This window comes from Durio zibethinus, chromosome 2 (assembly GCF_047325235.1).
Source record: "Durio zibethinus cultivar Kanyao isolate XHJ-2024 chromosome 2, ASM4732523v1, whole genome shotgun sequence".
NCBI classification, from domain to species: domain Eukaryota; kingdom Viridiplantae; phylum Streptophyta; class Magnoliopsida; order Malvales; family Malvaceae; genus Durio; species Durio zibethinus.
In genome coordinates this window covers 33,214,254-33,231,329 of record NC_143163.1, presented here as the reverse complement: position 1 = coordinate 33,231,329, position 17,076 = coordinate 33,214,254, and the positions used below count along the sequence as shown (strand labels likewise).

At 33.2% G+C, this 17,076-nt stretch overlaps 1 protein-coding gene, 1 long non-coding RNA gene and 1 pseudogene across 5 annotated transcripts; 2 read left to right on the top strand and 1 right to left on the bottom strand.

The window, feature by feature from the left end:
• The first annotated feature begins 1,026 nt into the window (after positions 1–1,026).
• On the top strand, positions 1,027–6,365 carry LOC111317440 (uncharacterized). Of its 4 annotated transcripts, none has more exons than XR_016332443.1 (8): positions 1,027–2,750; positions 3,714–3,748; positions 4,067–4,295; positions 4,377–4,478; positions 5,200–5,308; positions 5,410–5,477; positions 5,582–5,704; positions 5,829–6,365. It is a non-coding gene; the product is annotated as an uncharacterized LOC111317440 (long non-coding RNA). The 4 variants fall into 4 exon arrangements; XR_016332440.1 differs by lacking the exon at positions 1,027–2,750 and adding an exon at positions 3,046–3,245 and having other exon boundaries at positions 4,059–4,295; XR_016332442.1 differs by lacking the exon at positions 1,027–2,750 and adding an exon at positions 3,108–3,245 and having other exon boundaries at positions 4,059–4,295; positions 5,835–5,968.
• Positions 6,366–11,029: 4,664 nt separating this feature from the next.
• Positions 11,030–15,173, top strand: PHT2;1 (phosphate transporter 2;1). The gene is made up of 3 exons (XM_022919864.2): positions 11,030–11,964; positions 13,754–13,945; positions 14,280–15,173. Exons 1-3 carry the CDS (start codon positions 11,227–11,229, stop codon positions 15,105–15,107), a joined length of 1,758 nt encoding a protein of 585 aa, XP_022775599.1. The 5' UTR covers positions 11,030–11,226; the 3' UTR covers positions 15,108–15,173.
• A 1,028-nt stretch (positions 15,174–16,201) lies between these two features.
• LOC149520142 (uncharacterized) lies at positions 16,202–17,000 on the bottom strand (annotated as a pseudogene).
• Positions 17,001–17,076: the final 76 nt, after the last annotated feature.

Here is a 17,076-nt window from a genome sequence, read left to right as displayed (position 1 = left end):
GAATGGTTCTCCTTGCATGGATTGACAGGCTGCCAGAAGTGGGGCCATCCGGGAGGACCACTTGTATGATTCCACGTAACGAATATGATTTGATATTTTTGGGAGCGGCCGGATGGGCCGCCTTCTTGACCATAGAAAGCTAGAAACAAGAATTTCTCTTTTAGATTCTCTCATACTTGCGATGAGAGGGACCAAACTAAAGCCTCTCTATTTTCGGGGTACGTCTGACAGGATACAAGAATTTGCCAAAGGTTCCTTGCTATATTCAAATATACTCTTGATTTTTTATTTTTTATTTTTGGCTTTGGGGAAATCGAAGGTTGAAAACGTGAAACAAAACAACAAATAAATCAATGAAGCGTAGACTTTTGTATATGTCGAAATCTTCAAGTCTTAAATTTTATAAGAGACGCGTATTTATTCTTTACTTTCTTCCCATTGAAGCTATTGGTTGAACAGTTGCAAATTCGTATCAGAATAGTTTTTAATTTAGCAGATGCCCAAGATTCAGGCAAGCAAATGACCTTTTTAATTAAAAATCCTACACGTTAATTCTTCATATGATAAGAAAACCATGAGAGAAAAAAAGGTGTAATAGCCGAGCATCATGTCGGTGCCAAGCACGGTGAACAAGGGCTGGCTGCCACTGCCAGTTTAAAGATAAAAGTTTAGTGAGACTGGGCCCAAGTTGGATAGAGTTTGGCATTAACAAGATTCTTTTCTCGGCTGTACCAGTATGTATTTGGTCCAAAAAAAATAAGAAAAGGGAAAATTTTCAATTCAAAGAGAAATAGAACATGATAACGGCTTTAGAGAGTAGACTGGACACTGGGCGGTTTTGTCAGCTGCTTTGAATTAGGTTACGCTGGAGCCGCTTAAGAAGCCAGGTTCATAGACGCAAATCATCATGTACTTTTAAGCTGGCGCTTGCTGGTCAACCAGCCTAGCCAATCAGGGTTTTTGGGTATTATGATTTGGACCTCTCTGTCATGTTAATTTAAATTAACTTTCTAAGCTCAAACTCTCGAATTGTCTTTGCCTCATTCCCTGTCTTGCACCGACTGCTTTTTCAATTATACTAGATAATCCTATCCTTGGGAATAACATCATGTTCCAGGACTGAGATCTGAAATGCACGATAGTATTATTTCTGATCTATCTTCCCAAGCAGCACTGGGAATTGGCTTAAGCACTAATGTTGAATAGTCTCCAAAAGGTGGCTTAACTGAATCGGTTAATGTGACCGCAATCTCCTTCATGCTAGGCCTTAATTGAGAAAGTCCCAAGTTGAGTTCAACAAAGTTTCCATGTCTTCGTCCTTGTACTCCTCTTTAATTCTTGGATCTGCTGCCTCACAGATCGTCCCTTAAGCTGCGACCTCACTCACCCAGCCAATAAGATGTCGACCAGTTTCAATTGTTCTACTTCCACATGCCACTGCCAGAAGTAATACCCCAAAACTATATACATCACTAGCCGTAGTTGGTCGTAATGTGACCAATTCAGGGGCCATGGATCCAACCGTGCCCCCTAGCCTGGTCACTACATGGTCTTGGCCATGGGAATAAAGTTTAGCAAGGCCAAAGTCCGCTAACCTTCCACGCATTTTCTAGTCCAATAACATGTTGCTGGGCTTTATATCACGGGTGAAGCTCCAACTAATGCCACAATATTGCCACCCTTCAGGCTAATAGTTTAAGCCTTCAGCCACATCAATGAGGACCCTTCTTCGTCTTTCCAAGCTTAAGTGATTTCTTGATTTGCGAAAGATTTGCGAAAGATCCAGCCGGAGAGGTTGCCATTAGGCATATCGTCATAGACAAGCATCAATTGATGGCCTTTTCTTGCACCAAACTCGCATGTTCACTAGAAGTTTTCTGTTGGAGCCTACACATGGTTGAGATTTCAGCCATGAATTCTCTTAGCCCTTGCTTTGAATCTTAACTAACACATTTCACTGCAACTTCATTGTTTTTTGAAGGAAGTCCTTTATACACTTTGCCAAATCCACCGGCACTTAGGAGCATATTTTTTGAGAATCCTTGCGTTGCTACACTTAGTTCATTGTAAGAGAATCGGTGCGGCCAATATTGAAGCTCCTTGTGCTGGGTTTTCTATTCACTTTCTTTGCCTCTTTTTTAATTTTCTTGACCAGAAACCAGTATTTTAGATACCCCAAGAATAAGATTAATGTAATTAGAACAGATAAGATGACAGTACCAACTATGAGGCCAGTGCAAAGTTAGGAATCTGAAGTCATTTCATGTGTGAAAACCAGTAAATTTGACCTACTTAGGTCTCTGGCAACTCATCCATTAGGCTGCAAGCTAAAACTCATTGTTCTTCAGCCCAAGCGGTTCTGGCAGCAGAGAAGCCAAAGAACACTCTGTTGGGTTTGTCAAAAGGTTTTCGAGGATCGTCAAAATTATGAAGTGGGTCGAGGTGCTCCAGCTGGAGCAATGGTGACATTAACTCTAATATTCTCCCAATCAATTTCTATCCAAGCTTGGATATTTTTGCCACTTCTCAACTCGATGGGCAAAAACTCTTCCATGGTAAGAGTTATGGTATCCCGCTTGATGAGAAAGCACAGATGATGCGGTACCATTAATGTCAATTCCTGTTATACTCACCGCCAGGTCAGTTAAGTCAGCCTCTAGCAATCAGCTCAATTGGTATGAGTCAATTGACTACGGTAGTGCAAGTCAACCATCCACTAATCACGCCAGTACCAATTCACTTTTTAAAAGGTGAAGTCTAAGTTACATGGATGTCATTTTAATACTTTTCATTTACTTTCACTCATTTTCACATTCTTCTACCTTTTTTTTTTTTTAATTTTCTCTCATCTATTATATTTTGCCTGTTTAAACTTCAAAAAAACTTTATCTTTTACATCTTTTAACTTTTTTTATTTTTTGTAAGTAGCTCCCATCTTCAAATCAACTTCTAATAAAGCATCCGATCACCTTAATAAAATAAATATCATAAAAAATATCTATACTATTACATATAAAAGGAGTCCTGAATGGTTTTAGGACTGTCACGTGTTCGGTTTTTTTTGTTGGTTTGCCGGTCTTCTAGCAATGCATTGAGCCATCGATTGTTGTTTACACATGCTCTTGTTTCTCTCTCTTTCTTCGCATAGCTGAGACTCTCTCTCTTTCAATCGAACCCTCTTTTAATCCAACTTAATACTTTTATCATTCCTTTCTGTTTTCCCTCACGCTTTCCTCACCACGAAGGTAATGCAAAATTTTTTTCTCCCTTTATTTCTTATTCTTCTTTTTTTTTTTTTTTTTTTAGTTCTTCTGTTATTATTATATTATCAAAACCAGAAAACAACCATTTTTTTTTGAAGTTTTTGTGTTAGACAGAAATCAATTTGATTCTTGAGAAACTCTATCTAGGTTTTTTGGTGAGTGAAGGGTTTAGTGTTCTTAACTCTCAGTGAACTAAAAGCCTTGCCGTTGATATGATTTCATCAGTTGATTATTTTCTTTTTCTATTTTAACTCTGCCATTCTCTAATGAGAAAGGAAATGGGAAGAATATTTTAAGATTTTGGTTTTTTTCTTAAACATTTGTAAAGGGAACTCAATGATGGATCTTATTATTTCCCAAAATTGTTTGAGTGGGTTTTTTTTTGTTTTTTGTTGCATGTTATTGGGAAGAGTTTTGCTTTAATTTGATGAGTATTTTATTTTTTTGCAGGAAATGTTGAAGGGTTGCTACTGTTTTGATCTAAGGTATTCTCCTTTAAGAATTTGATCATGTTAGTTCATCAGTCAATAGCTCCTTTTTGATCTTATCTATTTTTATACATTGCCTTTAGGTTTTAGATTTTCGATTTTAGATCTTATAAGTTCTAAATTTTATACAAATTTGATCTTATCTGTTTTTCTTGATAAAAATTTAGATGGATTCTTAAAGTTCTTTAAGGTGATTCTAATTGATCTTAAAACAAGAAATTTGATAATCGGTTAGTTAAGAGGATGGTGGAACACTAGCCACGCCTTTGTGTAAAATACAAAAGACTCTAACATTGGTCTGTCGTAGGACTCAAGGCTCGGGAGGAGAAGATTCTGGTGACTATTCGGATGCAGCAACAAAACTGGAGTCCAAAATTGTTTAAGTGGGTTTTTTTTTTTTTTTTTTTTGGTTGCGGTTAAGGGTTAAAAAACTAAAGCAACTGCAAAGCATCAGCCTGTTGCAAGCATTTTAGATTGCAAGTGTGAGATGCCTTTATGTATTTGTGAATCTCCAGCGCCAATCACAGATGCACTTCCACTTAAGGTATGAATTGTTTAGTGGTTTTAACAGTGCCTCATATTTTGTTCCCAATTTCTATTGGACCCATATATGTTCCTGAGGCAGATGCAAGACCTTCCATCCTCAGTGGCGTCGTCAAATCCAAAATTAAAAAAAAAAACTGACACTGTCCCTAAGAGTAGAGGCTGCACTTCAAAGCAAATCTAGGTATGCTATCCTTGAATTTTTTATTCAAATTTTCTTCTGCACTTCTTCCGAACGTAATGCTTTACCAAGGGGTACCAATGTCATATAGATTTCCGTATGTAATTTATTGAAAAATTGGACAGAAACTATGAAACTGTATTTGGTTCGACTTTTAGGCTTTTAAACTGTATATTCAGTCACCTGATATCAATTAATCAACTAATTATTCTCAGTGACATGGCGCAAATTACAACATTAAGCCATTTCAATTATGTCACAGAATCTGTCTTTGAAAACCAAATACCAGAGTTTCAACCCTTTAAGCTTAAAAAAATGGTTACATCTATATCAGAAAATCCGGCAGATGCCTTGTCAGATGTCATTTTTATTTTTTACAGTTATTTAATAACTACTTGCCATTTCAGCCTAATCAGATGTATTCAATAATTAATTTGTATAAAAGAAAGCTGCTCAAGTCTCTGCATGCATCCTAAAAAATACAATTGATTGCTAGAATGCACTTCTTTTTGTGCTTTCAAGAGTATGTATTTTGTAAATACATTTTACAGATCTTTGTGTTCAGCACATTAAGATAATGGTATAATTAATCTATCATTAGCTTTTTAACCAATTTACTTGAATTCCTCCTTTTTTTTTTTTTTGAATGCCTAATTGGTTTTGCATATGGGATGTTTATGCTAAAGTACTGCATCAATATTTTGTGCTGCCGGAACTTTTACAGGTTAGATTCCGTCCATTGTATCCAAAGATAGTTGCAAGTGAAAGCTTGGATCACAAAGTTCGCTTGTGGAATGCAAATACTGCTGAGTGTGGAGGATCATGCGATTCCTGTAATTACTCTTATGTATTTCCCTTTGTAACATTTCACATTGAGAACGTATGAATTTGTTTATGCCCTTTTTTATAGCTCACTTTTCTTTTCTACATGCAGACCATCCTATTGTATCTATTTCTTTCCATGCTCAAGGGGATGTTCTTGCAGTAGCATCAGGGCATAAGGTGAGGAGGATTGTTCCATTATATATGCAGTTTTTATTTGGGTTGTTATACAACTGCCTGACTGTAGAATTGTTTGTCAACTGTATATATGGCACTACAACAAGACATCCTCTCCAGATGTTATACTGAAGACACGACGTTGACTTCGAGATGTACATTTTCATCCACATGCAACTCCATTTCTTCTGACCGCTGATGTGAAATTGTTATCCCATCATATTGATTATGTACGTGAGTTACTTTTCTTTTACTTGCAGGAGAGAATTCCACTTGAAACTGCTTGATTATATAAACTAGCTGGGATAATTACGTTAGCAGGTTTCTTTTTTTTTCATTTTTGATATTTGATAGTAACAGGGAAGGGGTAGTATTGCAATTGTTTTCCTGACAGTCAAGAAAAGGCAATTTCCTACTCCAATCCTGGTACCATCTAAGCCACATTGTTTAAGGAGAAGGGATATACTGATATAAGGATTCAGGTCAAGTCGGGAGTTTTGGACACTGGCATTCTCAGGATCAACAACTTTTGACAATGGAAGAAACCTCTGCGGTCACAGCCATTGCCATTGATAGGGACAGGAATAGCCAACTTGCTGTAAAATAGGGGGTGGATAAACCGTTGAACACTGCCTCCAAATGCTTCCTCGAAGCTAGAGCTTACTTCCGTGTAGGTATCTCTCTCTTTCATTGTGATCAATTAACGATCATGGTTATCATGATTTTCTGATCTTTGGGTTTGGTAAATAATAGATATATTTAAAATCTCTTTTTATCTGTTGTAATTATGGTTTAGCATATCATTCTGAGCAATGCTTCTGGTGTAATTACGTTTAAAGACTTCGAGCTGATAATTCCTATCAATGCAACTCAATTTATTTAGCAATAAGTAACAGCATAAGCAGTATAATGGGCATTTTCATTACCTTCATTTCTTATTGTGTTTGATTTGTGCTCTTATGGTTTTTTTCACGGAGGATTTTGAAGCCGCACCTAAGGAAGGTCGGCCACCATTTGAAGCTGAGTTGAAGTTTATTTTGATTATATTACATATTTCCGCAACGTAGTGCGAGCAAGCATTCTAGTATATATAAATTCCTACTCTTTAAACAGTAAATACACATGTACATATGACTTAATGAAATGTTACTAAACAACAATTAGCTGATACTTATCAAAATGATTTCAACGAAGATGTGAATAGAAAAGTCCAATGTTTGTCTTTGACTGAAGTGCCATACGTTGCACAAATTCAGACATTAAATTTTATTAATGTACGGATAAATAGCATCTGTTTTTGGGTGAGCCACATGGCATTATTGGTTTTCTTTTAGCCTTTTTTTTCTTTTCAGTTTTTTAGTCTTTTGTTTTTAATTTTTTGGTCACTTTTATATTTAATAAATATTTTTAAAAGATTTTATTTTTTAATATCAAATTCTACTTTTTTTCTTTCTTTTTGACTTTTTTCATTTTCATGATTTTATATTTTTTTTATAGAACTCACTTAATATTTAAGGTATGTTAAGTGTTTTTTTTTTATTTTTATTTTTTATATATTTGATAATTTTTTTTACATTTCAAACTCTTTTTTGGCAAATAATATTTTTTTTTGGTTTCACTAACATGAAACAAAAAGTATTTCACGTGTCAAATTATTATTTTTTTTCCTTTTATCATTTTTCTATTTACTTTTTCTTTCTTCCTACCTTTTTAAAAATTTATAAAATATTTTAACTTTTTTAATGTTAGACCCATTTGATATTATTGATTAAAAAATTTTTTTGTTTTATTTTTTCATTTAATTTGATAATTTTTAAAAAAAAATTAAGGAAAGCTCATAATTGCTAATTTAGCATGACAATTCGATTTTTTTTTTTCTTTTTCATCTTTTTTATAAAATTTTTATTAATTTTTCTTTTGTTGTGTTTTTAATTAGATAATTTTATTGCGAAAAAAGATCAATGGATGTGTACCTTTAACATTCTATTTTATTTTTTTGCTTTTTTTAATTTTTAATTTTTAATTGGATAATTTACAATAAAAATTGGTAAATAAATTTTTAAAGAAAAATGTCAACGAAGCTATAGGTAAAAAAGTAACCCGCATCTAATAGATTTTGTTTGTCTGGATTTAATAGGTGTGTTTTTTATTTAAGATCAAACGGAAGTTTTTTCTTTTTTTAAAAAAAATCAAGATTGAGTCGAATGTATATTTATAGTGTTTCATCTTGTCTTGATTATATATATTAAATTATATTTTTAATTATTTATTTAATTTATATTTATATATGTATTATATTAATAAGGATATTATTTAATATCTTAATTTAATATAATTATCCATAATTATAATATAATCCATCCATTCATCTATTATATAAATTTGACTCATTTTAATTTTTATTTGACTTTCATTCAATGTCTCAACTTGCTTTTTTTTTTCTTTTTTTAATTGTTTTAATTTAAATAAAATTTGTGAAAAACATCTATGTAGGTGTCTAGGTGTCTACATGTTCACCTCAATTTGCTTTTCATTATTTCGTTTTTTTTATTTTTTAATTAAATAAATTTTGTAACAAAAGAAACCAATGGAGAAAAATAACAAAACAACTCTATCATGATGTGTTCCCACTCAATTGGGATATTCATCTAGTATCATAATAAACATTATTTGCTATAATTTTTTTATTTTTTTAATTTTTATTAAAGTAATTTTATAAGAAAAAATGATGGTATCAACGTGGCACTCCATTTTGCTTTTTTATTTTTTATTTTTTTTAATTATATAAATTATTTAACAAAAGAAATCAATTGATAAATATACAATAACAATCCGTATTTGATGAATTTCGATTCATCTCGATATGATAAAAGATAATTTTTTAAAATTGAGATTGATTTGAAATGAGTTGAATTTTTTAAAAAGAAACAAACTCGAGTCAAAAACATATTTTTAGAGCTTTATCCCAACCCATTTCAATATATATATATATATATATATATATGTAAAGTATATATTTTATTAATTATTTAATTTTATACATATATATTATATTAATAAATTTTTTTTACTTTAATTTCAAAATTTAATCTTTTTAACTTATTTTGAAATGTTAATGTGCACCCTCTATGAGATTTTATTTCATTTTTTCTCATTTTGTGTTTTCTTATGTTTTTTTTTTTTTGTTTTCGCCTTTTCTAGTTTTTTCAATCTTTTTTTTTTTGTTTTAGGTATTTATTTTTTGATTGAATAAATTTTTGTAAAAATGTAATTAAGATATCCACATGTCATTTCATTTTGTCTTTTTTTTTTTTACTTTTTTTTTACTTTTATCCTTTTTTACTAAGTCTTTTTATATTTAATAAATAATTTTTAAAAATTTTTGTTTTTTAAAGATTGATCTTGCTTTATACCGTGCTTTTTTTTTTGTTCTTTCTTTTTAATTTTTTTTGAGATTTTAAATTTATTTTTTAATTGTCCTACGTGATTTGAAGGGCATGCCACGTATTTATTTATTTATTTATTTTATATATTTAATAAATATTTTTTATATTTTAAATTTTTTTTTGTCTTGTCAACTTAGTATCAAAGATATGCCACATGTCAAGTTATTTTATTTTTTTTTCTCTTTTTTTTTTTCTTTTTTAACATTTTTTATTTACTTTTTCTTTATTTTTTCTTTTTAAATATTTTAGCTTTTTCAACGTGGGACTCATTTGGATTTAAAAAGTATGTTTTCGTTTTTTAATTTGGTAATTTTTTAAGAAAAGAATATTAGGGAAAGCTAAACATTTCAATTGTTGCGTGACAACTTGATTTTTGTCTTTTTTTTTTTTAATTTCTTTTGTTTTGTTTTTTTTTAATTTTTGTTAATTTGCTTCCTTTATTTTTCTTTTGTTTTTGAATTAAATAATTTATTACAAAAAATCAACGGATGTATACACTGGGCACTTTATTTATTTATTTTTTTGCCTTTTGATATTTTTTGTTTTTTTACTTTTTTTGATTGAGTAATTTATAATAAAAGAATTTAGTAAATAAAATTTTTAACAAAAATTCCAATGGAGGTATGGATGAAAAAAATAGTACGTATCCAATAAGTTTCGATTCATTTGAATCTTATAAGTGTATTTTTTTATTTGAGATTGAATCGAGATTTTATTTTTGAAATTCAAGATCGAATTAAAGACGGGTTTATGATGTTTTATTTTATCGAAATTATATATATTAAATTATATTTTAAATTATTATTTAATTTATCTTTATATATATATGTTATATCAATAAAATATTATTTAATATCTTAATTTAATAAAATATTATATTTATTCATAATTAAGGTGTAATTCATTTATCTATTATATAAATTTAACTTTTTTAAAATTTTGTTTGACTCTCATTTAAGGTCTGTATTACTTTAATTTTTTTTTTCACCTTTTTTGTTTTTTTATTTTTAATTTAAATAAATTTTGTAAAAAAACACATATACATGTCTATAAAACACCCCAATTTGCTTTTCTTTGATTTTTTTTTTTTCGTTTTGTTATTAAATGAATTTTTCAACAAAATGAGTTAATAGATGGAAATAGCAAAATAATTTGTATCCAATGGATCACTTAATTGGGATGTCATGGTACCCTAATGAACTTTCTTTTTCTTTTTTATTAAAGTAATTTTGTGTAAAAAATCCAATGGAATTATCGACATGGCAACTAATTAGGATTTTATTCTTTTTCATTTTTTTATATTTTTTAATTAGATAAATTTCACAATGAAAAGTGTCAATTGATAAAGATGTAACAAAAAAAATTCGTATCTAACAGGCTCCAATTCATCTCAATTTGGTAAGCGCCAATATTTTTTTTAATTGAAATTGACTGGAGATAAGTCTAAGTTTTTTAAATAGAACTAGCTCCGGCCAAAGATATATTTATATTATTTTGTCTTAATGCATTTTGAAGTATATATAAAAGTATATATAATTTATTATTTATTTAATTATATATATGTATTATATTTATAAAATTATTTTTTTAATTTAAAAAATTAAATAGTATAAGCTCAACATTGGGTGACAGAATGACACCGAGCTCTTAATTTTTTTAAAATTTTTTTCTCATTTTTGTTTGTTTAATTTTTTAATTTTCTCTTTTTCTTTTTTTCATTTTTTATTTTTGTTATTTATTTTTATTGAATAAGTTTTATGAAAAAAAGGTCAATTAAAATATTTACTTGTCATTTTAGTTTTTGTTTATTTTTTTAATTAAATAAATATTGAAAAATTCAATAAAATAAAAATAAAAAATTAATCTGCGTGAACGTTTGGCCTTTGCCTAGGGTAAGATAAATTTTCTTTATTAGGCTTTGAGAAATGACGAGAAAAGCCAATATGTTTTTAGATGATGTAATTATCTCACACTGAGGATAGTCCTGTATGTATAATTTTTCTGAATGCAAACGTTGGGCGAGCGTATGGAGTGGAAAGACTGTCCAAGTCTCGAAGAAGCCATTCCCACCACTCATTTGAATGCAATCAGCCAAATCCATTACCTTTCAACCCAAAACAAAAATAGACCAAAACCCCAAAACTAAAGATGCACACTCCTCCCCCATTCTTCTTCCTCTACCAGCTACTACCTTTTCTCTTCCAAATTCTATGGCCAATAACTCACCTGAATAATTGTCCTCGTATTCTCGTCCCTCTCTCTTTTCCTAAGTCTACCACCTCCGCCTATGCTTACTCTGTTTAGTCATGACTCCTTTTTCGTGTTTGCCTTCTGCCAGAAACACCGCTTCCCCAGCAATTCTTCTCCGAAATCCTCATTTACATGTTCCCAAATACCGTTACCATGAAACTCAACTACCCAAGAAAGAGAATCTTATGTTGAGGCCTTTCCATGTTCCAACCAGGCCTTATCTTCCAGTCTTGATCTTAACAAACTCTAAACTCACGCACCCTTTTGCAAGTATATCTTCGTTTGCGGAGGCCGAAGGTGAGAAAGAGCAAAAAGATCAAGGAATCCAACTTGAAACGCATCAACAAGATGCTAAAACAGACGAAGATAACCTGCCTGGAATGTCTCAAGCCTTTCATATATCTTCAAGAACTGCTTCTGCTATTGCTATATTCATAGCATTTGCAGCTTTGAGTCTTCCATTTTTTATGAAGTCTTTGGGTCAAGGAGTTAGCTTAAAGACCAAGTTTTTATCATATGCAACACTTTTATTTGGATTTTACATGGCTTGGAATATTGGAGCCAATGATGTGGCTAATGCCATGGGAACTTCAGTGGGATCAGGTGCATTGACCCTGCGTCAAGCTGTGTTGACGGCAGCGATTTTGGAATTCTCTGGAGCATTGTTGATGGGAACTCATGTGACCAGTACAATGCAGAAAGGAATTCTTGTTGCTAACGTGTTTCAAGGGAAGGATAGTCTGCTTTTCGCCGGATTGGTCTCTTCTCTGGCAGCCGCTGGTTCTTGGTTGCAGGTGCTTTTCTTGAGCTTCATCTGTTCTAAATTTCATACTTTTGATAGAAAGTTTATCTGCTTTAAAATTTCTAGTTTTCTTAATTAATCTAAATTGTGTCGTAAAAGATTCAATTACTGAAGAGCATGTTCTGGTTATTACTTTTGTTGTTTGCTGTTGAAAGACATACCAATATGTCGAGATCAAAAACAAATTGCTAGCAATGCGAACTAAGGAAACAAAAATACAATAACTACTTGATGGATCTGGCAAACTACTTGCTTTAATTGCCTTCCTGTGCCCATTGCAATGTACTTCAACTATTCAGTGGGAAAACAATTTTAAGAACTTTTAAGTCCTACACTTGGGCAAGTAATGCAGCTGTCTGCAATCCTTACAATCAGTGTTGTTAAGGAAAAATGCTTTCCATAATTGGACTTCTTTTCCTCCTATGCTTTCCACTCTGTATGCTTTATGATAAAAAAAATTGAGGGAAGTGCCCGAGCATTTGACTTAGTAGTTGGTGCATGATTTCTTACTCAAAAAGCAAACTTCCAATCCTCCTTTCCCAAATAAAAAAACTGAAGGAATTAAAAAAATTGATTATTTCATTTTATCTTGGAGTTGGTTTGATTGTTAAAATATCTTGATATGCGAGCAATGTAACAGTATCTTCGCACTTGTCTTGTTTATTATGATCCATGTGATTACTATCATCAACTAAGCTATTAGATTCTTAGAAACCAAGTATGATTGGGTTGCTTGTCTTGTGGCCACATACTCTAATTTCTTTTTTCTTCCCTTTAATCTTGTGTAACAACTATTTTACAAGGGCGCTAGGTTTGTAACAGTATCAAGAAAGATGGCATAACTATATTTATATTGGGTCTTCAAAGGACAAATAAAGAAGCCAGAGCAGATTTTGTATGCATTTGCATGGTAAATATCGATTGTACTTTCATTGAGCTTGGTGTCCAATTAATGTTTAACTCATTTGTACTTCTCAACAATCTTATGGAATTGCTCATTGCTCGTCCGATTGGGACAAAAAGAGAGCTATGGCTAGAACTTCTTCTAGCATGGGAGAACATACTAAGGAACGATTCTTTACCAAGTTCAACTACTAAACACATTTTGATATGGTTAAAAAAATGGGAAGCAATTGTCTGAGGATCTTAGTGTAAGATTTATCTGGAATCGTGGAATTCATCTGTGTACATATGTGTTTCACTGGTCTTCTAGCTGCGATTTGAACATATTCCAAGCTTATTGTGTCAATTATTGAGACTCAGGACTAAAAGTTTGCTGCCTTCTACTACTCCTCCCAATTTTGTCTCTTCTCAGGGGAATGAGTAATGGATAGGCAAGTCTGCATAGGTTCCTTCTGAAAACCATAAACTTCTCTGAAAACCACAAGACTGGACTACTCCAAAATTAGAATGAAAGACAATGTGGATAATCATCTGCTTGTTTTTATAATAGTAGTTAGAAGTTAGAACTGCAACAAGTTCAAGGTTCCTCTTGCAACTCAATCAATCATCTTTGTGTGTTTAACATTCTTGATTTCTAATGTACATAAAAATAATCAACATGTTTGATTATTGGGGTATGAAAAGAAATTTTCAGCAATCATGAGAACTCTGGATTGAATGAAAATATACTTGTAGCTACACATGTCCTGACACTTGCCTTTAACTATATGGTTTCTCTTTTATTTAAAGCCGGACTTTCAAAGCAGTTGTTCCCGTAACATTTGTATGCTAGTGCATTTTGCTAGTCATTATTTATCTATTACTTATGTATTACCCAGGTTGCATCATATTATGGTTGGCCAGTTTCCACCACGCACTGTATAGTAGGATCAATGGTTGGATTTGGCCTAGCTTATGGGGGAGCTGGCGCTGTTTTCTGGAGCTCATTGGCAAGGGTAACTTCATCGTGGGTTATCTCACCTGTAATGGGAGCAATGGTGTCATTTCTAGTCTACAAATGCATCCGCAGGGTATGTTCCTTTTCTTTGGAATATTGCCCATCCTAGTGCCTTGTTTACAAAGGGATTTTTCCTTGTGCACACAAATTTTCTTGTTTCTGGGGGAAATTTTTTCAAAAATATTATATTGCTTCAAAAGGAGGCTTGAATTTCATTAAGTTCTAGTCTTATAGAACTGAAGAAAATCCATACGCAATTGTATGTGGTGGTTTTAACTATTTAGATTACTTAGTACGAATATATCAAAAACAGCTATCAGGAAACTTCTTTTCCAACTTCGAAACTTTGGATTACCGTCATCAAAATGCTCACACTTTTTCTTACTACGTCTGTTCTTGTTTCTTAGTTTGTTTACAGTGCTCGCAATCCTGGACAAGCAGCAGCTGCAGCAGCACCAATTGCAGTTTTTGTGGGTGTAACTGGAATTTCTTTTGCAGCCTTTCCATTAAGTAAGAGCTTCCCCATTGCTCTTGCCCAGGCTTTGGGCTTTGGAGCATCTGGGGCACTCCTAGTTTACAAAATTATCAAAAAACAGCTTGGTCATCTCCTTGTCAAATCCACTTCTTCAAACTCGGAGCCACAAGAGAATACTACTGCTCAGTATAAAAATCTCGGGCTTCTCTCAGATGTCGCAGGGCCTAAAGGCACCCAACTGGAAATAGTTTATGGGGTCTTTGGATACATGCAGGTGTTGTCGGCTTGCTTCATGTCATTTGCCCATGGTGGAAACGATGTCTCCAATGCAATTGGTCCTCTAGCTGGTGCATTATCAATTCTTCAAGGAGGTGCCAGGGGAACGGAGATCGTTATTCCAAATGATGTTCTCGCATGGGGAGGATTTGGAATTGTAGCAGGGCTTATGATGTGGGGATATAGAGTGATATCAACAATTGGTAAGAAGATAACAGAACTCACACCAACTAGAGGGTTTGCAGCTGAGTTTGCTGCAGCTTCTGTGGTTCTCTTTGCATCGAAGCTGGGGTTGCCCATCTCAGCAACCCATACTTTGGTGGGAGCAGTTATGGGAGTTGGCTTTGCGAGGGGACTGAATAGTGTTCGGGCAGAGACCGTGCGAGAGATTGTGACGTCCTGGGCTGTGACAATTCCAGTTGGTGCTTCTCTTGCGGTTATCTACACATGGATCTTAACCAAGCTTTTGTCATATATTTTATGATCCTTATTCAACAAATTTAAACTGCTTGATGTATGTGATTAATTAAAATCACTCCTCTTTTTCAAACTAATTTGTGGAATTGATAGCCTTCTTGAGTTGCTGTGATCAATGCATCAACATCACAAAAATTTGAGCACAACAGTTATATTGGCAATCATGCCAGGAACCAACAGCTAAAAGAAAGAATTTCCTCTGCTTTGTGAAGCTTTTCTACTGAACTATCATGCACATAGAAAAGTAGTAATATCACGTTTTTTGGTCCTCGTACTCTCCTTATCTACAGGGAAGACCAAAGGAGTAGCTGCAGCAAGATATTGCTCAGCAGTAGTGCTCCTATCTGCCAAGCAAAGCTAGTTGTACAAGAACTACAAAGAGCGAAAGCATTAATATAGGTAATATTTAACCCTTAATAATAACCCGTTGAACTTCTGCAGCCGAGTTCAAATAGTATCTCTCGGGTTCATAAAGAAAAAATTAGGAACTACTTTTTGCCTAATATTCACTATTTGAACTCTTTTGGAATTAGCACCAGCTTTTGTCTCCTTTGCTGCACTTGTTAAAAGTTATAAACAGAAGCATATAGAGCTAATTCTAAATGCTGCTTGTATTGTGAATGCAAGATCCATGGCAGACAAAAGCACTAAGATGTAATTACTTAGGACCCAAATCAACTGTGTATAATAATGTAAATGCAACTGACGATCAAATTTAAGGACGACTAGAAAAGCATTCACTCCTACTTGAAGCAAACTGATGCAAAAGAAAGTTCTCGCAATAATCTCATCAAGCATGCAAAATTGGGGCAAATCATGGCATGAAATGTAGCTGAATGATATTTCAAGGATAAATCTGTTGTTAGTAGAAGAAAATGACAATTAATATATTGAAACAGCACCTTTCTGCAAAGGATCCTATAATACAAAAACATGACAGTACAAGAGAGAAACGAAAATTGAATTTTTTTTTTTCAATTTATTTAAGTTAATATACTTATCCTACACATATCTCAAGAAACTGACATGCATATTAAGCAATTCACTCTTTTGCATGATCACATACCCACACAGAAAGAGAACCTTCAGTTAGAAAAACAGTCACGGAGAAAGTTCTTGTACAGAAGTTAAACTGGATTCCCACCCTGATTCCCGCAACAATCTTGTCCTTGGGAGAGGTGGTACAAAGGGCTTCTTTACCCTTCAACCTTTTCGCAGTGAATATTTTGACCGTTTCTCCTTTGGAACTTTAGATACCTTGGAAGGCTTGGTAACAAATAATTCTTTTGCAAAATAAACTGATTCCTCCAAGTTTTCTCCACTTACATCCCAAGTGATCCTTGCATCTGACATATCTTCCTTGCCTTTAGCAGCTCCTTTGACCTTACCCTTCTGCTGGTGTCTACGCTTCAGTTTTTGGGCTGTAGTGGATGGGATTATATAATACTTCTGGCCAGGCAACAGGCTATCTTCAGGCCATAAAAGGGACTCATGAGGATTTTTAAAAACTTTTGGACGTGCAATACACATCCCTGGATATTTTTCCATCAGATCGGATACAGGAATAGCATTTTGATACCGTTCCTCTTTCCCTCCTGCATGAACTATGCTCACAGATACATCCCTTGATTGTGAGGAAAAGTCAACCGACATGGGAGCTCCTCCCAAACCTTTCTTGCTTCCCGAATCATGGTTGGCATGCCTGACAAACGCTAAGAGCGCAGCAAACGTCTTCAGCATAGCTGGGGCCTGGGATCAAAAGCACCTGATCCAGAGGTTTCATTATATCCTGTTGCACGGGACATGGAGGACCATCTTTGTTTTAAGGTAAGTATTCTTCAGCATTACCCATTCCGGATGTCATTTTGTATTTCATGGTCGTCTTCTCTAGTTTAATATTCTCCAGAAAGATTGATGAAACCGAGGCCTTACACAAGCAGCGATGGCATTTTCTTTTGTTCTTACACAAGAATTCC